Consider the following 21,449-nt stretch of genomic DNA (forward strand, 5'->3'; position numbering starts at 1 on the left):
GCGCTGCAGTGAGGTGAGGATGGGGAATAAGAGGGGACAGGATGCAGCACCTAAAGCAAGATGATCCTGGTGCTTGATCTGGCTTTGGCTGCAGATGCCAAATCTCCCTTTATCCCTCAGAGTGGCCAAAGTTTCCTCCTGGCTTTAGGAAGTGTGGGCTGTGCTCCTTGCACATCCCTTCCCATCCCATCCTATCCATCCCATGCCATCCCATCCCATCCATCCATCCCATCCCATGGATCCCATCCCATCCCATCCCATCCATCCCATGGATCCCATGGATCCCATAGATCCCATCCCATCCATCCATCCCATCCCATCCCATCCCATCCCATCCCATCCATCCCATCCCATCCCATCCCATCCCATCCCATCCCATCCATCCCATCCCATCCCATCCCATGGATCCCATCCCATCCCATCCCATCCCATGGATCCCATCCCATCCCATCCCATCCCATGGATCCCATGGATCCCATAGATCCCATCCATCCCATCCCATGGATCCCATGGATCCCATCCCATCCCACCCCATCCCATCCCATCCCATCCCATCCCATCCCACCCCATCCCACCCCATCCCATCCCATCCATCCCATCCCCTTCCCTCACTTCACTGATCCCTCCAAAGCCACAGCAGCTCCCACAAAATCCCATCAAACTTGGGCTGTCCCACCACCCCAGGGTCATTTCTTCCATGATTTCAGGAAAAATCCCAAGAATCCATCCCACAAACCCAGCCGGGATGATGATGGTACCAGAGGTGCAGTCCCGCACCCCTGAGGATGAGGATGGATGGATGAAGGATGCTCTTCCCAGCAGGACCAAACCAATATTTAAGTTTTGTGGGAGGATAAAAAAACCCTGTTATCACTGAATTTACAGGTGATGTCCATCAGCTTGGAAAAAATACAAAAAATTCCGAAGTTCCCTGGCAAAGCCAAAATCCAAAGCTGCCCCATGAGGGTCTTGTTTTATCCTTGAATTGGAACAAGAGTTGTTCCTGATGTGCCAGAGGGGTAAAACACTCTGCTCCCAACATAACTTCATGTATTTAATCCAAAAGATGAGATTTGCTTTAAAAAAATAAAAAAAATCTTAAAGAGAAAATGTGAGATTTCCTTAAAAAAAGGTGACTTCCTTAAAAAAACCACTTAAAAAAAAACAAATTTTGCCTTAAAAAGGCATAACTTCTTAAAAAAAGGAATTTCCTAAAAGTAAGGGAAATTTCCATAAAAAATGATATTTCCTTTATTTTCCCCTCCCAAAAACGATGGAGGGAAAATGGAATATGTCCCAGTGGATAAACTCAGCATCACTTTTCTCCCTCGTTTTTTCCCTCACCCCATGATATCAGGGAGTGTTTCATGTTATTTATAAATAAATATCAATATTATCAAGATCTCAGGTTAAAGTGAAGGGGTTTTATGGGCTGGCTTTGGGGGGGCAAGGGCTGCAAAATGCCCTAAAAAAGCCAATTTTGGGATGCTAAGGAACAGAGCATCTCCTTCCCTTCCTGACACTGCCAGCTCCCCTATTAACCTCTCCTGTAATTAGCCTCAAGCAATTAACTTTTGCTCCTAACGAAGGAATCTCAGTGCAGAGAGTTAAATAAAACAGGAGGGAGGAGGGGAAAAAAAAAAATAAGGGGGAATCCTGACCCCATCATCCGCCTGCTCCATATAGCTTAAACCCAAACAAGGCGCTGCTTTTTCACCCAAATCTCCCAAAATCCAATTCATTCACACAAATCCCTCTCCCCATCCACATGAGGTTGGAAAAAACCCCCCAAATATCAGACCCCAAAGGTTTTGGGGTGTTTTTTTTCCAAAGTTTTCCACAAGGGGATGATGCCAGCCAAACCGAGTCAGCAGTTTTGGAGGCACGATGTCCAAAAGTTTCATCAAATCCACGTCCTCTGAGCCACACTCTGCTTTCCCCCACTCCAACCCCGCAACCTTGCAGGATTTAAAAGCCAAATAAGTTGAAAAAAGCCAAATTAAGCCATTTCCTCTTCTATTTTCTGCTTCTCCCCGGCAGACAGCTGTCCCGCATCCCAGCCAAAAATAATCCATCCCCCCCCTTTCCTCCATCTAATCTCCCCGGCTGGGAGTTTGAAAATATCCTGCCGGGTTTAGGGTTTCCCGTTACCCGGTGGGCGGCGAGATAGTGGGAAAAAAGATCCTTGGGAGCGAGAAAAACCGGGAAGAGCCCAAACAAAGAGCCCGAGCCCAAGTTGAGCTTGGACACCTGGCGAGGGCTGGGATGAAGAGAAGGGATACCCCCAAAAGCTCGGCAAAACTTCCCCGAGTTGCACAATGCCACCGGCGGAGCCACCCTCCCGCAGACGGAAATGCAACAAAAAAATTGCAGGATAAATTTCAAATCATAATTATTATTATTATTATGGTTATTAGGATGTAGAAGCCCTCCCTGCATTGCTGCAGAGCCACTAAAAGGGATTTCTGGAGTATTCATCCAACGCTGTGGGATGGGGGGGAGCTGCCAAGGGGTCCCGCGGAGGGTTCCAGGGGAAGGGGGTGCCCTGGGGGGATTGGGGCGGCACCGGGGGATGTCGGGGGGCACGGGGGGTTTGTGCCCGGAGAGCCGGCGGGATGCGGCATTGCTGCCAGGGCCACGCTCCGAGGGAGGCCCCGCGGGGCGGCACCGCTGTCCCCCGGCCCAGCGCTGTCCCGGGGGGCACCCCGAGCTCACCGGGTGCTTTGCACGGCCGGGATGCCGCAGATAAAATAAACGAAACGGCCCCAGCACCGCCCGCTGCAGCCCCCCAGGCACCGTGATCGGGGCAACTTCCCGGGCACCGAACGCCCCGGGCCGGGGGCTCCAGCCCTCCCGGGGGTCGTGACCAGCTGAGGGGGGCTGGCATCCCCGGGGCCAGCTGAGGGGGCTCCAGCCCTCTGAGAGGGCTCCGTGACCAGCTGGGGGGCTCCAGCCCTCGCCGGGGGTCGTGACCAGCTGAGGGGGCTGTGAGCCCTTCTCGGGGGTCGTGACCGGCCGAGGGGGCTCCAGCCCTACCCAGGGGTCGTGACCAGCTATGGGGGGCTCCAGCCCTCCCGGGAGCCGTGACCAACTAAGGGAGCTCCAGCCCTCCACGGGGGTCGTGACCAGCTGAGGGGGCTGGCATCCCCGGGGCCAGCTGAGGGGGCTCCAGCCCTCCTCAGGGGAGCCGTGACCGGCTGAGGGTCGCAGCCTCCTCAGCTGGTCACGACCCCTGGGTAGGGCTGGAGCCCTCCCCGAGGAGCCGTGACCAGCTGGGGGGCTCCAGCCCTCTGAGAGGGCTCCGTGACCAGTTGAGGGGGGCTCCAGCCGTCCCCGTCTCCCAGCTGAGGGGAGCTGGCATCCCCGGGAGAGGGCTGATGTGATGAGGTTCGCAAGGGGCCGGGGGGCTGCAGCCCCCGGGGAGCGCTCAGCGAGCGGCCCGAGGGCCGGGGCAGCCCCGCCGGGAGCGCTCCCCGCGCTCGGAGCTCCGCGGCCGGCCACGCTCACGGCGGGGGCTGCGACCCCCGGGGGGGCGCTGAAAGGGGAGAGGAGGGGGCTCTGCAGCCGCCCGGGGGTCGCAGCCCCGCCGCAAGCACGGCAGGCGGGAGGAGGCTGCGGCGGCCATGGGGTACGGCCCCCCGAAAAGCCCCGCCAGCCTCCCGGCTCTGCGAGCGGCGGCTGCAACTTGTATGGGGGTGCCGCAACCTTCGGGCTGGGGGTGCGCGACCCGCAGGCACCGGACCCCCCCGGATGGCCGCAGCCGGCCGGGGGATGGGGAGCGGGGGGTGCAGCCCGCCCCGATCGCTGCGTGCCCCCAGAAGCACCGCGCCCGGCCGAGGGGGGCACGGCGGAGAACCGCAGCGGCGCGGCCGGAGGGCAGCCCGCAGGGGGAACCGGACACCGGGCACGGACAGCCGCGCTGCCCCGGCCCCGCACGGCCGGAGAGGCGGCGGGAACGGCAAGTTACTTCCCACACCGGAGGGGATGGGGGGTGGGGGGTGTCCCCGCCGCCGCCGCCGCACGTGCCCCGCCGCCCGCGCCGCTTTGTCCGCCGGGCTCCGCGGCTCCGCCCGCCCCCGCGCGGCGGCCCCGCCGTGAGTGACAGCCCTACCTGCCCGCCAATCTTCATCACACCGACACCGGCCTGACAGCGCGGCCGCCGCTCGCCGCCCGCCCGCCCGCCCGGCCCCGCCGCGCCGCCGCCGACAGGCCCCGCCCACCGCCCGCAGCGACACGCCCCCCACGCCGAGCCACGCCCCCTACGAGCCCTCCCCGCCGCTTGGCCACGCCCATAGCCACGCCCCCTCTGCGCTCCCCTTAGCGCCCCCTGCCGGCCGGCGCTGCTGCGCCCCCCGCCCCAAACGGAGCCGCCCCCCCATCCCGGACCCCCCGAACCCCCCGGGTGTACCCGGGACAGCGCTCGGAGCCTCCCCCGGCCAGCCCTGCCGCTGCTGCCCTCTGCCAGATCACCTGCACCACACCTGCCTCCCCAGCAGCATCCCTCCCTCCCCCGGTTCATCTCCCAAATATATTGCCCCGCACCCCCCCACATATTGCCCCCCAACACATATTCCCCCACACACATATTACCCCTCCACAGCATCTTCTCCCTTCCATATCTCCACGCTCCTTCCCCCAGAATGCTTTTGCCACCCCAGATTCAGAGCCAGCCTTGTTGGCCTTGGTGACCCCAACTCCCACTCCCGGAGTCCCCCCTCCATCAAACCCCCCCATGGGGGTACCAACCCCGCCCACTCCCCAGCACAACTCTGTCATTCAGGGTACCCAGTGAAATCCCACCCCAAACCCTTCCTGGGTTATCCCTCAGGCAAAGCACTCTTATTTTGGAAATATCTGTTAATTACTGTTCCTTTGGGGGGGCTCCTATCTGAGCAACCTCAACCCAAATTTTTGGCTGCATGAGACATCAGCTTCCCATCTCTCTCCCAAAGACCTGAAGATGAGATTTCCTTGGAATCATTGGGAACACTGGGTCCTACAGCCAAATTTTCCCTCATTTTATTGCAAAAGCCACAGGGACTGATTTTTCTGGATCAGTCTGGCCATAGTTTTTTTCTCCCAATTTTCCATCCCCTTCCCTTCTAATGAAAAATGCCATCAAGAATGGATTTAACGAGAGCTGCTGAATTTTTACCCATTTCCTAAAGATTTCAGGTGGGGCGTCAGAGTCACTCAAAAGAGCCCCAGAATTTCTTTGGAATAGGTTAATGGGATAAGAAATAAGTTAAAACTGGCTCCAAAGACTTACAGGGGGATGCCAGCCAGGGGCACTAAATGCTGTGTAAGGGATGGCCATGGGGTCAGGGATGCAAGGGGAAAGGTGGGCAAGCAAATTAAATTTAAGGCCAGGAACCCAAAACAATTTAATTTTTTTCTACAGTTTTCCAGAACAAATGACCTCTTGAAAATAATCAACATTCCTAAATCTCTCCTTCTAGTTTATCCCAAAAATAAATCCATCCAGAAAATATTTTCTCCACTGTTTGTACTTCCTACTTGGGAGCAGGCTCTAACCACACAGTGATGTCCTTTGGGTTGGCCAATGAAGAGCAAGGGAAAATAGATGGCTCCCACTTGGAATCCATCAATAAAATCACAGAGAGATGCTGTGCCTGGTTGGGATGAATCTCACCCACTCCCCTCCAAAAAGAAATAAAAAAAAAAAAAAAATCACTGCATTGCATCACTGAGAAAGCCAGCAGGAACTCAGAGCATCCCCCCAGTCCTTGGGAGATGTTGGAATGATTTATAGGAATTTCTTGCCTTGTAAATCAGCCAGCAGGACGTTTTTCCCCTCCCTTATTACTATTCCACAGAAGCGAGCAAAGATGAGGAGCCATAAAGCTGTCGCCGGTTGTTTCAACCAGCTGGGGATGCCAGACAGAAAATATTTTGGGTTTTGCAGAAGCTGGAGAAGTGGAAAGGAAGAGAGGAGGGGAGGCAGATGGAAAAGCCATCACTGTGATATCAAAGGACCACTGGATCATCCACACTTGGCATCTCATCTTCCTCACGTCTCATCTTGGAAAACAGGGATGTGAAAGAGCAGGCACATGTGGGGCGTATTTAAAGCTACATCATTGCCAAAAATATCCAAGAGCTCAAAATTTTAGGGTTCTCTTGGTGCAGGAATCTTTCTTCTGAAGCCAGCAGCAACGAGCTCCTCACATTCGTTCCTCAAGCATCCCAAGTTCATTCCTCAAGGATCCCACATTTGGTCCTTGAACATCCCATATTTGATCCTTGAATATCCCACTTTTGGTCCTTGAACATCCCATATTTGATCCTTTAATTTCCCACATCTGATCCTTGCATTTCCCACCTTCGATCCTTGAACGTCCCATATTTGATCCTTGAATATCCCACATTTGATCCTTGAATATCCCACTTTTGGTCCTTGAATATCCCACATCTGATCCATGAATATCTCACATTTGATCCTTGAACGTCCCATATTTGATCCTTGAATATCCCACTTTTGGTCCTTGAATGTCCCACATTGGATCCTTGAATGTCCCAAATTTGGTCCTTGAACATCCCACATTTGATCCTTGAACATCCCATATTTGATCCTTGAATATCCCACATTCACTCCTTGGGCACCCCTCATTTATCTTCCCCAATTGCCAAAGCAATTCCTCCACTGGTTTTGGAATCTCACTTTAAAACTCCAGGGAAAGTATCCAGGCCCAGATTTTTCCTTCACAAAGGCAAAAAGCTGCTCCTTCCCTGGAGAGTTTTTTCCAGAGGTTAATTATCATCAATTATTATGCCTGGTTAAAAAAATACATTTCCCATTTGGATTGGCCACTTCATCACCCAGCCGTGGGAGCTTGTTGGAATTTTTTTGGTGATAAATTAAAATTCTCTCACACTCGAACTCGTAGTTCTTTTCCCCAGGAGGAAAAAAAAAAGAAAAAAAGGCATTTTTCTGCTGTAACAGGTCATTGCTGAGTGGTTTTTTTGGTCAGATCTCATCTCACAATCCCTGAGCCTCCAGATCTCCAGGGCTGCATCCCTACTGAGGAGAGTTTGGGTACCAGCTCATTTCTTCCCACCCTGGAAGGGATGTCCAGACCCCAAAACCAGGAAAACCTTCAGACGCCTTTTCCCATCCCAATCTCCATCCAGATTGCTGGAAATCCTCCCTGAAATTAAACCCTCTCCTAAAAATTCCCCCAAATTCTGAGGGTTGTGCCATTTCCATGCCCCAGACTGGAGCATGGGCACCTCAGGGAGATTTTTTTGCAGTGTTGTAAATCTATAATTGCCACAAACTCACTGGAACTTATTCCAGAGGACATGGACGGGTCCTTTCCAAAAGAGACGAGTGCTGGGAGCAGGTTTGATAAAATATTAAACATTTGGCAAGAGCAGCGACACACATAACCAGCAATATTTACATTTTTACATAACGGGCTTCAGGAGAAAACAAATTACATAAAATATAGAGGTTTAGTCTCCATCATTTCACTGCTCCTCCATAAATAATTCAATTCTCTTTCCAAGATTGTATTATTGCTCGTGTCGGATTTCTCTAAGAAAAACTGTGATGGGATTCTCTGCAAGATGCAAAAGAGCAAAAAACCGAGTAAATTATTCAAAAATGGATGTTCAAAACAAGACAGGGGTTTGGGACATTTCCTTGAGGCTGAGCTTGGCTTAAGCACTTGGCTCAGCGTGAAGGAAATTGGAGCAGGTTGGAGGGGGACAATGTCCCTTCCAAATTACAGGGAGGGTCTCCAACCCCTCAGGAGTTCAAAGATGCTGCAGAGAAATCCCTAAACACAATTTAGGATTATTTTAGGCTGAGTTTTTCTCCAAATTGTCCCAGTGGTACCCACCAGCCCTTCATCCCTCTGGCTCAGGCACCACTCTTGGATGGGCAAAGCAAATCACTCATTAACATTTTGGAATTTTTAGGAGATATTTAAGATATTAATATTTTCCTACACCTCTCCAGCAGTAAGTTTCAAGGAGTGAGAAGAAAATTCAGCATCAAGCAATGCAGCCTTAAAAGCCACGCAGGGACCATCCCCACAGACAGCTGTCTGTCCAAACCCAACAGTGCTTGTGCCAAAACTGGGGTGAAATTAAAGGATTCCCCACATTTTAACTCTTAACTCATGGAATATTTCTGTATAACTTGATTTTCCCTCCATTTTTTGGTACCTCACTCACAGGACAACTCCTCCTTTTACCTGGGCACATGATTTTCCTGGGAATAATAAGATTTACAACACCAAGACAACAATGTTATTTTTGAAGCCACCGTGCATTTTAAACAACCTCAGACACACAAACAAGCTTGTAATTTCCCAAGAACTAATAGATAAATACATGGGAGAATATAATTAAGGGGTTTATCAATAATCCATAGGGACAAGCAGGATATATTAAGAATCAGTGATCAGTGCCAGCATGGCTCTATATTCCCAGAGGTTTTCCTATGCAAGATTAAATAAGATTAAGTTTATTTCTTGTGAGAGATTGATGGATTGATAAAAAAGAGAGCTACAGCAAAAACAAAGGATTTTTCCCCAAGCTGGGATTGAGTGGGAAAACATCTAAAAAATGGGATTTTTCCCCTCCCCACAGCAGAGTGGGGATTGGTGGTGGTTTCTTGAGCCAGGAAAGAATTTTGGGGTCCTTCCAGAGGGCAAGTGGTGGATAAATGGCAGGTTATATATATTTTGATTAGAAAATCCCTGCTGCCAACTTACTCCCGTTAAATGTTTAATTTCAAGGCATAATAAGTCCTCGGTTGGTTTTTGCTGCTCCTTCAGGCTCTCCTGTGCAAAGTTGCTGAAAGCATCTGACTGACTGATCCTTTCCCAAGCATTTCCAGGGATAAATAAAAAAATATATGTTTAAAATTACTTACCTCCAGCACTTGGGCAAGCTTTGGAGTCTGTTTTCCAGAGGCAATAGCAGCTGGTTGAGATAGAGATGGGCTGGAGGGATACCCATGAGAGGGGAAACAAAAATTAGAAATAATTGTAAAAATTGCAAAAATTAAAAAAAAATTTGTATAAATATAAACTTTGTAAAAATATAAAATTATTAAAATTATAACATTTATTAAAATTACAAAAATTATAAAAAATTATAAAATTATTAAAGTTAGAAAACTTGTAAAATATTAAAAATATAAAAGTATTAAAATATATAAATGGCAAAAGTTACAATAAAACCTAAACTATTAAAATATTAAAAGTATATAAATATAAAAATTGCAAACATTTACAATATAAAAAATTACAGATGTCTTAAAATTATAAAACCAGTAAAATCACGAGAATATTAAAATGATAAATATTCTTTGACACCATAAAATTATAAAAATACGAAATTATGAAAATATAAAGATATATTTTAAAATGTATAAAAAGTATGTTAAAAATATAAAAATATAAACATATAAAAATATAAACATATAAAAATATAAAATTGTAGAAATATAAAATTATGGAATTATATAAGAATATAAAAATATAACTTATGAAAATATAGAATTATAAAATTATAAAAATATAAAATTATATAATTATGAGATTATAAATAACTGTAAAACTAAACCCTGTGCAAACACTGCAAAACCAAAGCCAGGGCTGGTCAATAGGCTGAGCCGCCTCCAATTTATGTTCCCCTTGGGTACCTGCAGTACCTGACGAACCCAAAGTGGAGATGCTGATCCTGCCCTTTGCAATTTTCGACTCCACCTGAGCTGTTTCCTCACCCTGGCTGGGCTCTGGTGCTCGTTCCCCGTCCTCCTTTGGGTGCACCTTCCCCTGCCCCTCCTCACTGTGCAGCCCCAGCCCGGCTCCAGGAGCTGCTGGAGGGAGAAGCACAGAGATGGTCACAACTCCTTAAAGATGCAAATTGAGAAGCAGCCATCATAACAAGAGAGCTCTGCTAATTCTCTTACAAGTATGCAGATTTCGGTGCTGACTTTTCCTAGGCTTATTTGTTTTATTTAGCAATAAATTTAATACCAGCTCCCTGAAGCAAAGAGACAGATGGACTATAAACTTTGAATTTTGAGTAGTTTTACTTTCGTAGGTTCATGTAATCTTTGATGTCTTCTGAAATTACATCTTGGAAAGTTCTCAGGGATTGAATTCTGCATTTTTACAGCCCTCAAAGCCATTTGATTAGCTGCCTTTTAATTTTTTTTTTCTTGTACAGGTTACCTGAAGGATCTTAAATACCATCTCAGTGATTCATATCCTTGGCTGCCAGAGCTGTCTCAGGGAGCCGCCAGTGGACCTGAGAAAACCAAAGCACTGCATAATATCTTCTCTGCAGGCAAAGGGAAGCAAAATAAGCTTCATGCATCCTTTGGGATGGAAAACTTCTGAGATCTGAGACCAAACCCCTGGGCTGGAATAAAGTGGTGCCCTTGCAGAACTCAGGGAAACTGGGGTGGGGTTTGGGGAGGACCACGAAGTCACAATGCAGCAGGAAGGATTCATCTCCTTTTTTCTTCTTTTTTTGGGGTTTTTTGGTTTCGTTTTTTTGGGGTTTTTTTGCCATCTATCAACAATGAAAAATTAGCTTGGAAATGAGGAGAAATGAAAGGGAAGCCCCTGGAGGAGGGTGGGCTCCATCCTTCGGTGGTCCACACAGGTGGTCAAATTGAAGCCATGAGTTGATTGAGCACCATGAAGGTCACATACACGAGAACATCCTTTTAGCCAACAACCCTGAGGTGTGTGGAAATTCAAAATTTAATCTGGAGGTATAAAAAAACCATCCCATGTGCTCAGGAGCCAGGGAGAGGTGAAGTTAAGGGTAACACTGTGATTTTTGGAGTTAACTGCTCCAACCCAGCAGAGCTCAGCCCAGCCAGGCCCCATCACAACTCATTTCCCGACCACCACACACAAATAGGGAAGGAAATTAAATGTAAAAATAAATAAATAAATAACAACAACTGAAAACTCGCATGGTTTCCAAGCTGCAGCCCAGGAAGGAGCAGAACAAAAATCGATATGTGTCAAATGAAAAAGGGCGAGAACAATGGTGCTGCAAAGAGCCAAGAATAAAACCCGAATGAAAACTGCAAACGGGCTTGACTGCCAAAAAACCCACCTGCCTCAAAGTCCTGGGGGTCTCAGCAATAAATTTGGGCAATTTCAGCAGTTTTTGGTCACTTTCAGTCACCCCTGATCCCACCATGGACAGACACTGCCACTGCTCAACCCTTTCCAGCTCTGAGACATTACTGACTGCTCAATTGCAATGGAATTAAAATGGATTATTATTATGGGCAAATTAAAGTCTCATGAGCGGCCAGTGATTAATGCCATTGTGAAGAAAACCCAAAGAACTAATGATGATGAGCCGCTTAAAATGAAGTGTTGTGGGTTTCCTTATCAATGGCTCCTTGGTTTCCAACCTGGAACTCTTGGGAGGGAGGGAAGAGAGGATTGAGAGAGGTAAAGGATCCCAAAGAGATGGTGCAAGGAGCACCCACATGGACACTCTTTAAAGGTAAGATTGGTGGGAAATAGCATTTCTTGGGGAAATGGGTGGGAAATAGAAGTTTGTTGGAAAAACATTTCACTGTGGGCTTTAGAGCCTTTAGGAATACTCCATTAGAAAATTAGAAAAGCAAATTTTAATTGTTACCATCTCCCCAGAGCCTGTTCTTGTCTTTCTTTTTCCCCTCTATTTTCTTATTTTCCATGGACTCTTTGCCTCCTTCATTTAGCTTTGCCTCCTCTCCATCCCTTGCAGCACCCACAGAGGTCTCCACAGCCAAATTCCAGTCTCAAGCAGTTTCTCTCCTCCTTCCTCTCCTTGGTTGGAACAGATTTTGCCACAACATCATCCCATGTTGACTCCATGGGGACATGCCATCCCCTGCGGGCACAATGACATTAAAACATCCCAGGAAACAACTACAGCAACTTTCTTTTTGTAGGGTTTTTAGGGAAATTGCAGCAGTTGCTTGAACTTTGCAGAACCAAGCATCAAAAACCTTATTTGCACCAACATAAAAATTTACTGGACTGAAATAAAGTTGTATTTACCATAACGAGTCAGCAAACCCAAATAATTACCAATTTCCTCCCACTTGGGAGTGACGTGAGCCATAAGAGCTGTGATGACAGAGACCCCTTCTCTTCCTCCACCCACCTTCTCCAAGTGCTTCAGGTCTGAGGTCAGCCTTGTCCCCCAGTGGGAAATATTTTCTCTCCTCCCATCACCCAGACTCTTTCAGAGGCATTTCCACTTGCTGGGATGAGATTTTCTTTTTTTTCCCCCTTTTGAAAAGTGACTTCATATTCCATTTTATTATTTTTTTTTTTTTAATGTTGCAGGATTTATTCTGTTTGAAGTCTTACATCCTCATTTCCTGTCAGGATGATTAAAATTGATTTCCGCCATCAGCTAGAAAAAGATAATCTGAAGTGGGTTCCTGTGAGAGAGAGCTCTATCCCCACTGGAGACATTACTAACCCTCTCCTATTATTTTAACTTTCTTTTTTGGGGGATGTCTCTTTGGAAAAGGACAACTCAGTGCTTCTCAGCTGTGTGTGTCCTCCAGGTAAATTGGGAAGAATAATTTACCCTCATTTTATTTTCCCCATCACAGAGAGCGGGCTGAGGGATTTAAATAGCTCTTGTTTACCACTGCCACCCTCCTGGCAGTATTTTTAGAGGAGTAATTGGATCCTCCTGATGCCTTTGCTTTGCTTTCTGGAGCTCCACATCCTCTGACCCCACACCTGCACCTGTCCCAGTTTGTATCTGGGCGAGCTGAAATGGGACGGGGTTTTCCCCAGCATTAAACTGGGTGGTTCCCGGTGCACTCAGAGACTTTGCAGGAGGAGGAAAGAGGGATTTGGGCTAAAAAACCAGCCCAAATTTGGGCTGGAAAGCTGTAAAACATCTGGCCAACAAAGAAAACGTGGAAAAATTACTCTAGAGGGCAAGTGGCACTCAGGGATACAGAGGTTGCAACCTTTGCCCATCTCTTAAATCAACTAAACCTGGAATATTCTAAATTTAAAAATCAACTAAAATAAACTAAGTTTTTTTTCAAAATCAATTCAGCGCATTTTTATAATTGATTAAATAAATTTTCAAATTAACAGAATCAACTGCATGTGCTGGATATATGGAATAACCTCCAAAATATCCCTAAAACAAAACCATCTTTCCAGGCTGAAGCATCTCGGGGCCTCATGACCACGCTGATTGGCAGCACAACCCCATAAGCAAATTTATGCAAATGAGAGGGGGCCGGTGGTTCCCATCACACCAAGCACAAAATGACACACGTGCACTGAGAGCCTTTCCCCAACCAGCATCCCCAGGCTCCCAAACCACGAGGAATCCCCCCAAAAAAGGGGTCCCCAGCACCCCACAGCTCCCCATGCCCAGGCTTGAACACCCTCACACGAGAGCAATTTAACGCCATTCCCAGCTTAAGCTCCACATCTGCCGGGCGTGAAATTAGTTCCAGCAAGCTGCAAATTTGCCACTAATAAAAATATTTAGCAATTCGCCAGTCTTTAAATCAGGAGCAGAATATTTTCTTCCCTGCATCAACGCCTGTTTCTTTTTAATTCTAATATTGGAGCTGCAGCCGTAACAGTGGAAGTCTCACGACTGCGCGAGCGGTTTTAAATCAGCTCCCTCGGCGCTTCCAACCCCACCACCAAGACTTTGATCATTTATTATCATCTGATACTTGGCCATGTTGGTTCTTTTGGCCACCAGGATGAGCCAGCCATGGTGGATTCGGAGGTTTTAAAGCCAAAAAAAGCCATTTTGACCCAAAGCTGGTCTGTTTTGCTCCTCTCACAAAAAGCTTTGATCCATGTGATCCCGTCTTGCAGGCCTTGGAGGAAGGTGACCTCTCCATCCCTCTGTGCCAAGGGTTTAATTAGCCTCAGTGCTAATTGTGTCTGTCTGCCAAGCCCATTTCAAACAATGCCAGCCTCAGGATCTTTGCCAAGAAATGCCACAATTCCCTTGTGGCATTCATATTTTTTGAAAAATCCCTTTGCCCAGGATTTTTCTCCTGGGAAGCTGAGAAGCCTCAGAGAAAAAGGAAAACAAAAATTATCTGATTTGCTTCTCCTGTGTTTTACTCCTTTAGAATGTGTTTGGAGATTGTTTTCCCACAAATGTTTGTTTCATTGGTTTCTGCTGTGAATTATTTTGACTCATTGCCCAGTCAGGGCCAAGCTGTGTCAGGGCTCTGGAAAGAGTTACGAGTTTTCATTATTATCTTTTTAGCCTTCTGTAAATATCCTTTCTATATTCTTTAGTATAATTTAGTTTAATATTCTTTAATATAATATAGTATCATAAAATAATAAATTAGCCTTCTAAGAACATGGAGTCAGATTCATCGTTCTTTCCTGCCATGAGAGTCCCTGCAAATAAAATATTCCTGATCTCCTCCTTGGGAAAAACTCTCTGCAGAGATGACACAGCCTTCAAATCATTGCTTTTCCTTGGCAGGACAGCAGCACCCATCCACTGGAGAACACTGAATTATTTGTGCCCAATAAATCCTTTGAATTGGGTTTTTTGGGCAACAAGCACCCAACAGCATCTGTATGACTCTGCTTCTCCTTATTTAAAGCTGATTATTGCTTGAGAGTCTTGCCAGGAAAGGCTTTATGATACCTGTATTATGGATATCAAACACACTGGAGCTGGAATTAACCATCACCACATCATTTGCCATCACTTTGATGTGTCCTGTCCCCAGCACAAGAGTTTGGGTGCCAATGCCACATGGCACAAATCAAAATTCTTGGAGAAACCTGGATGTGTGACACCAGCAAACATCCCTACATCAACGGTTACCCTGGAAAAACCACCACAAATATGAAACTTCTCCCAGAGTCATGTAAACAACACAAAAATCCTCAATATTTGCTGCTCTCCCATGTTTTTTATTTCACCTTTTGTACCCAGCATTGCCTTTCTCCCACTTTCTGTTCTTTTTTCCAGCTGCAATGCAACTCTGGCACAAGCAATAAATGGGACCAAATCCCAGCAGGTAAAATCTAGAAGGAAAAGTTATTTTCAGCCAGCAATAAATGATTCTTTGGCAATAAAATCAAATCTTTGCATCCAGCTGATGGGCTGATGGAGCAGTTTGCAAGGCAAATCCCCAGCAAGGCATTCCTAATGCTGGGAGGAGGCTGGGATGCAGGAGAGGGATGGGTTTAGGATGATGAGTTTTGTTGCAGATGGGTTGAAGAAATTTCTGGTGAAGGTTGTGATTGGAAATACCACACCAACGGGGTTGGTTTCCTCAGCTTCCCTTACCTGTGGGTTTACCATTTGCCTTCATTGTGCTCAGAGAAACCTGCAGCCTTGCTGTGATACCATGTGGGCTGGGCAAATAAATATTATCAAACATTGGGTATAATATATAATATATAATATATATTATGTATTATATATTATGTATTATATATTATGTATTATATATTATGTATTATATATTATATATTATATATTATATATTATATATTATATATTATATATTATATATTATATATTATATATTATATATAATATTGTTTCATGTGTTATGTATTATGTAATATGTAATATATAATACATAGTATAGAATATAGACTATAGAATACAGAATATAATCATGTTATACATTATATTATATTATATTATATTATATTATATTATATTATATTATATTATATTAATTGTCTACTATATATTGTATCTCTAATATATTGTATATTGTATATTATATATTACATATTACATGTTATATATTATATATTATAGATATTGTATGTTATATACTATATCTATTATTAAATATTGAATGCATTTAATATTCAATGGATAAATATATAAATGTTTTGGAGGGTGTGTGGCTGCTGGGCCCATTTCAACTCATTCCAACTCTGAATCTTGCACTTGAGTTACCATCAGCCCTATTGCAGTGGTGGGGTTAAAACCAACAAGCAGCAAGGCTCAGAGCTGGCCATTGGATGTGTTTGCTGGGCTGTAAATTGCATTTATCCTTCAACTTCTGGCCAGAGATTTGGGATGTGGTGTGGTCCACCAGCAGGATCAACAGCTGGATGATTCAAGCTCTGCTTCTCTTCAATCTCTTGAACTGGCTTCGTGTTGCTGTTGCTGGCATCAAGAAACTACCAGGCAGTACCAAGACACGGAAATGAGAAATAAAAACCCAATCAATATGGAAAGAGGTGAACGAGGCTGTAGGAAAAGCTGTGGATAAGAGGGACAAGAGAAAAATAAGCCAAGGAAAAGCTTATTGGCTGATTAATAAAATGTATCACTTCCAGATGAAAAGCCAAAGGATGCAAAAGAATGGCAAAGCTCCAGCTGAAAACAGGGTTATGAAGAAGAAATTTGGGGTTTAGAAACTACAAAAATGCAAAGAAATGGGAAAACAGAGAAAAGCAAAGGGAGATTTCCGAACAACAGGAGCAAAGGTTTAATTTCTCATGGGCAGCAGGAGCAGGATCGGAGGGAACAGAAGAGGAGAGGGAAGAGAAGGGCAGAGATGGACACAGCGAGGCGGGGAGTGCAGAGAGGAAAGCTCTGCCTGGCGGGGTTGGTTAGCACACGGAGCAGAGCAGGAAAGGAGGGAGTTTGCAATCAAACATACGTTTGTAATGTGCTGGCAGCCGGCTGCTGCTCCGTGCCAAGCACAGGCAGGTGTCACACGCAGTTTGTGTTCTGCTTGCTGGAGCAGTCGGTGTCGTGCTGGCGACTCCGATTCCATCGCAGGGAAAGGAAGGCAGGTCGGTGCTGCACACAGTAATTAACCGCTGCTTTATTCCTCCCCTTGGAAGAAGCGACAGAAAACGCCCCCTCAGGTGACATTTTCTGCAGCCAAAGTATTGCAGGCTTGAAGCAGTGGGGACAGAAAAAATCAATGTTTAGGGTTTTTTTTGGGTTAACTGAGCCCAAGTGCCTGGGGTTGGAACAGGATCGTCTTTAAAGTCCTTTCCAACCCAAACCAGGCGTAATTCTGAGATTCTGTGATAAAGTCACTTATCAAACCACACCGGCCTGGGTCTGATGTGGGCAAGATGTGGTGGTGGAGAGACAGGATTTATAAACAGGCACAAATATTTATTTTAAATGTGAATTCCTCTCATTCTTGATATTAGAGGACGCTTGTAGCATTGACAAACCTCCCTAGTTTGGCTTGGCTGTCCCAGACCCCCAGCATGGCTGTTCCAAACCCATGTCAGCATTCTTATATTAACAAAATCTGCCTGATTTTGGCCTTAAATACAATTGAGGACTTGGACAGCTCAATTTTCAGGGTTGTGGGGTGAAAGTGCATTCAGAGCCGGGTGGCGCCGGCCAAGGCGCGGTAATGAAGCACCGATCGCCTGCACCGGGAGGGAGCGGAGGGAAATTCCCGTTCCACCGGGAGCAGCCGCGAGCGCTGGGATCGGGTCCAAGGCTGCGGGACGGGGAGCGGCTGGAGCGGGACCCGGGGGTCCCATGGGGCCAGGAGGGCCGGGATTGAATAGGGACCGGGTGAGTAGGTCCGGGGTTCAATAGGACTGGGATGGGGATGGGAGCTGGAATTGGAGCCGGGACCGGGATCGGGATGGGGACCAGCATCGGGATCGGGACTGGGACTAGAACCAGGATCGGGATCGGGGCCGGGATGAGGATCAGGATCGGGATCAGGTCTGGGACTAGAACCAGGATCGGGATCGGGGCCGGAACCAGAACCGAGATCGGGGGCAAGATGGGGGCTGGGATCGGGATCGGGACTGGGATTTAGCACTTGCAGCCCCCCGGGCGAGCCCCCGCCTCCGGCAGCGCGCAGAAAGCCCCGCCCACCCCTCCACCGTCAGCCAATGGGAAGAGCGGAGATAGAACCGGGGGGCGGGTAAAGCGGGGTCCGCGCCTCTTCCCTCCTCCCCTTAGCCAATAGACAGGGCGGGCGGCGCTGCGGGCAGCGCTGATTGGCCGGGGCGGCGCGGTTGCTAGGCAGAAGCGGCGGCGCGGGGCGGCATGGCGGGCGAGCTGGGCGTGGGGCCGGGGGTACTGGCGCTGCTGCTGCTCTGGGCCATGGCGCTGCTGCTCGTGATGGCGCTGGGCCGCGCCGGCCGGGCCCGGTGAGCGCGGGGACCGGGCGGGACCGGGCCCGATGAACGCGGGGATGGGGCGGGACGGGGAGGGCACGGGGCCGCCTGGTGAGCCGGGGAGACCGGGACGGGACGGGGTGGGTGCGGGACTGGCCCAGTGAGCGCGGGGATGGGGACGGGGCGGGGACGGGACCGGCGCAGTGAGCGCGGGGACCGGGCGGGACCGGCCCGGTGAGAGCGGGGATGGGGTGGGACCGGACCCGGTGAGCCGGGGAGACAGGGACGGGACGGGGTGGGTGCGGGACCGGAGCCGATGACCACGAGGATGGAGTTGGACCGGCACGGTGAGCGCGGGAATAGGGCGGAACCGGCCCGGTGAGAGCGGGGGAACGGGGATGAGACCGGCCCGGTGAACGCGGGGATGGGGTGGGACCGGCCCGATGAGCGCGGGGTTCAGGCCGGTCCGGCCCGGTGAGCGCGGGGTTCGGTCCCGCCGGTGCTGAGCTCGCCCCCCGCTCCCTTCCCGCCGCAGGGTCGGCGCGGTGCCGGTGCTGCTCGGAGCCGCCGCGCTCACGGCCGCGCTGCTGCTGTTCCCCCGGGAGGGCGAGAGCCCGGGCCCCGCCGGCGCTGAGGAGGTGAGACCGGGCGGAGGGGAGGGCGGAACCCCGGCCGGGCCCGGGATTGCACCGGGAAGGGCCCCGGCTCCTGTCCCGAAGCCCCGGGGCTCGGCCTTTTCCGTGGGCATGGCCCCAGATGTGTCTCTGAGCCGGGGACGGCCCTGCGGCCATCCTGGAGCCCTGGGAATGGTTCCATACCCCGGGGTTTCTCACCCAGGGATGGGTTTCAGGATGCCCTGGAATGGCTCCTCACATTGGGGATGGGCTGCAGGATGCTCTGGGAATGGTTCCATATCCAGGGATGGGCTGCAGGATGCTCTGGGAATGGTTCCATACCCAGGGATGCGCTGCAGGACACCTTGGGAATGGTTCCATATCCAGGGATGGGCTGCAGGATGCTCTGGGAATGGTTCCATACCCAGGGATGCGCTGCAGGACACCTTGGGAATGGTTCCATATCCAGGGATGGGCTGCAGGATGCTCTGGGAATGGTTCCATACCCCAGGGATGCGCTGCAGGAAGGTTTGGGAATGGTTCTTCATTTCAGGGATGGGTTTCAGGATGCCCTGAGACCCCAGGAATTGCTTTTAGCTCAGATGGAGCCCCAGTACCACCCTTGTGCCCCAAGATTGCCCCGTGCTGCCTCCGTGCTCTCCCTCTGGCCCAGGCTGTGTCACTGGTGGAGCTGGGAAATGTTCATTTCTGTCACTAAATTGCTGATTTCCACCCTGGTCCACCAGACCCATGGGGTTTGGCTCCCTGCTCCCATGCCCTGGGCTCTGTGCAGGGATTGCCCTCCTGCTTTGCTCCCTCCCAGCTCCAGCAGCCTCTGCTCCCTCTCTGCCATTCCCTTATCAGCTTTTTTCCCTTATCAGTTTTTCCCTCAGCTCTGATTTCTGGTTAAAGCCCAATTTCAGCTCTTCAGCTCTCTTGTAGGTTCTTGCCATGCTTGAGCACGGAGCCATCTGCCCTGTCAGGCCCAGGGATCTCCCCAGTTTTTGGATCAGGCTGTCTGAGCTGCCACCTTGAGCTCTCCCAGAGCTCTTTGGCCTTTGAATACACAAAGTTTTGAGCCCTTTCAGGTGCTGTTTCCTCTATTCTATTATTAATGAATGTTAATTACTGCTTTTCTGGTTCTTGTTCTGTGTAAATCCCTACTAAAAGAGACTTGTAATGTTCTTTTCTTCTCTCTGTGTCACATCTGACCTGCTCCTCTGAAGGTTAGCAGTGAGATGAAGGGCAGCCCTGTGCGTGTTTGTTGCCTGGGAGGCAAATGGAATTGCAAAGCTTTATTTTTTCACGGATCTTCAATTGGACTGGACCTGCCCTGCCTATCAATAATACATGACCTGGGCTTTCTGCACCAAAACTCTGCTAATTGGCTAATTAAAAAGTGAAACGTGCAGAAGGAGCCAGCGCTGGGCTCACCAGAGACTCTCAGCGGGAGCAGCAGGGCTGAGCTAATGCGATGGATGAAGCTGAGCTGGGGCTGAGCAGAGCTCTGGGGGTCTGGGGGGTTCACAAACAGCTCCTCACCCTGGGCCTCTCTTTGTCTTGCCTGGCTACCACAGCTTTATTTTTAATTGTTATTTTTCTCTTTTCTCGCCTTCTCCCTTCTAAAAGGAGGGATTGTGGCTGGGGAGAATTGCTGCAGGGCTTGGCTGCTGCCTCTTGCCTGTGCTCAGAGCTCTGCTGCTCCACATTAACATTCCCAGCAGCTTTGTGCAGGGATCTCCTTCTCATTTGTCACACACTGTGCATCCCGGGCATGGAAAGCCAGGAGAGGAATGTGGGGGAGCCCCAGAGGTCCTTTTATCCTTTCAGGCTGTGTTGTGCTCCCTGCAGGCTCCTGGAGCAGGCTGGGGCCGTGACCTGCTGGGATCTCTGTGCTTCTGTGCCCTGCAGGTTGTGGACACCTTCCTCATCGGGCGCTTCATCCTCCTGGCTGTGATGAGCCTGGTGTTCCTGGGCTGCCTCTTCCTGTTCCTCATCTACCACCTCATGGAGCCTGTGTATGCCAAGCCTCTCCACAGCAGATAGAGACAGCAAAAAGGACATCCTGATACATGGGAATAAACCAGGGGCTGCTCTGGAGGTGACCCTGATGTTCTTAGAGCCAGCAAAGCAAGAGAAGCCTTTGCTTCATCTTAAAAAGCAAAGTTTGGTCTGAGCATGAGCTCCTTCCTCCCCAGGGGTTCAAGCCTGTGCACCTGCAAAGGTGTGAGAGCCTCTGAATGCTGCTCTCGTGTACAGAGAGCTGAGATCCAGCACGTGGTGCTGCTCCTGGTTCAGTGCTGAACCGAGGTGGTTTGTTATTGTTACCCACAAGAGATGGGCAGAGCAAACAAACAAACAAGTTACAAACAAGAGCAGTTTGTTACTGCTCCTTTTTCACTGTGGTTTAATAAAACTCTTTGAGAAATCCCCGCCTCAGGCTGGATTTGTTCCACAGGGATGTCACATTTGGCCACGCTGTGGTGACAGTGCCCATGAGAGCTGCCTTGAGAAAAAAACCCAACCAAATATCAGTGTGTGGCTGTGGATTGTTTGGGATGGTCCCTTGGACTGGAAACCAGAGGCTTTGGGGTGGGAGTGAATGCAGAGTGATCCCAAACAGCAAATGGAAATCTGCCCTCCCAGGAGTGAGCAAAAAGCTGTGTGTGCCCTCCCTGGTGCTGAGCAGGGCTGCCAGCCGTGGGAAATGCAGATATCTGAGTGT

The 21,449-nt window shown here is 49.0% G+C and overlaps 2 protein-coding genes and 1 long non-coding RNA gene across 5 annotated transcripts in view; 1 reads left to right on the forward strand and 2 right to left on the reverse strand.

Annotated features, from left to right (window-relative positions):
• Positions 1 to 4,218, reverse strand: part of PKNOX2 (PBX/knotted 1 homeobox 2) — a 112,269-nt gene extending 108,051 nt beyond the window's left edge. For 2 of the 3 annotated variants that reach the window (XM_074527891.1, XM_074527892.1), the window contains exon 1: positions 4,112 to 4,218. The gene's annotated coding sequence lies outside the window, so the exon portion shown is untranslated. The remainder of the gene's footprint in view (positions 1 to 4,111) is intronic. The other variant, XM_074527893.1, reaches the window with a different exon arrangement.
• A 2,215-nt stretch (positions 4,219 to 6,433) lies between these two features.
• LOC113460253 (uncharacterized) lies at positions 6,434 to 17,823 on the reverse strand. Its single transcript, XR_012577076.1, has 4 exons — positions 16,667 to 17,823; positions 9,761 to 9,856; positions 8,906 to 8,975; positions 6,434 to 7,583 (listed from the first exon to the last, which is right to left on the reverse strand). It is a non-coding gene; the product is annotated as an uncharacterized LOC113460253 (long non-coding RNA).
• Positions 17,824 to 17,984: 161 nt separating this feature from the next.
• TMEM218 (transmembrane protein 218) lies at positions 17,985 to 21,163 on the forward strand. Its single transcript, XM_074527894.1, has 3 exons — positions 17,985 to 18,143; positions 18,646 to 18,748; positions 20,636 to 21,163. The coding sequence occupies exons 1-3, from the start codon at positions 18,040 to 18,042 to the stop codon at positions 20,768 to 20,770; spliced, it is 342 nt and encodes a 113-aa protein (XP_074383995.1). The 5' UTR covers positions 17,985 to 18,039; the 3' UTR covers positions 20,771 to 21,163.
• Positions 21,164 to 21,449: the final 286 nt, after the last annotated feature.

This window comes from Zonotrichia albicollis, chromosome 27, assembly GCF_047830755.1.
Source record: "Zonotrichia albicollis isolate bZonAlb1 chromosome 27, bZonAlb1.hap1, whole genome shotgun sequence".
Lineage (NCBI taxonomy): Eukaryota > Metazoa > Chordata > Aves > Passeriformes > Passerellidae > Zonotrichia > Zonotrichia albicollis.

Bases quoted from the DNA above. Each gene is read 5' to 3' on its own strand.
- TMEM218 (XM_074527894.1), top strand. From the start codon at position 18,040: ATGGCGGGCGAGCTGGGCGTGGGGCCGGGGGTACTGGCGCTGCTGCTG. The intron at 18,144-18,645 runs GTGAGCGCGGGG...TTCCCGCCGCAG, and splicing joins GGCCGCGCCGGCCGGGCCCG to GGTCGGCGCGGTGCCGGTGC. The intron at 18,749-20,635 runs GTGAGACCGGGC...TGTGCCCTGCAG, and splicing joins GCCCCGCCGGCGCTGAGGAG to GTTGTGGACACCTTCCTCAT.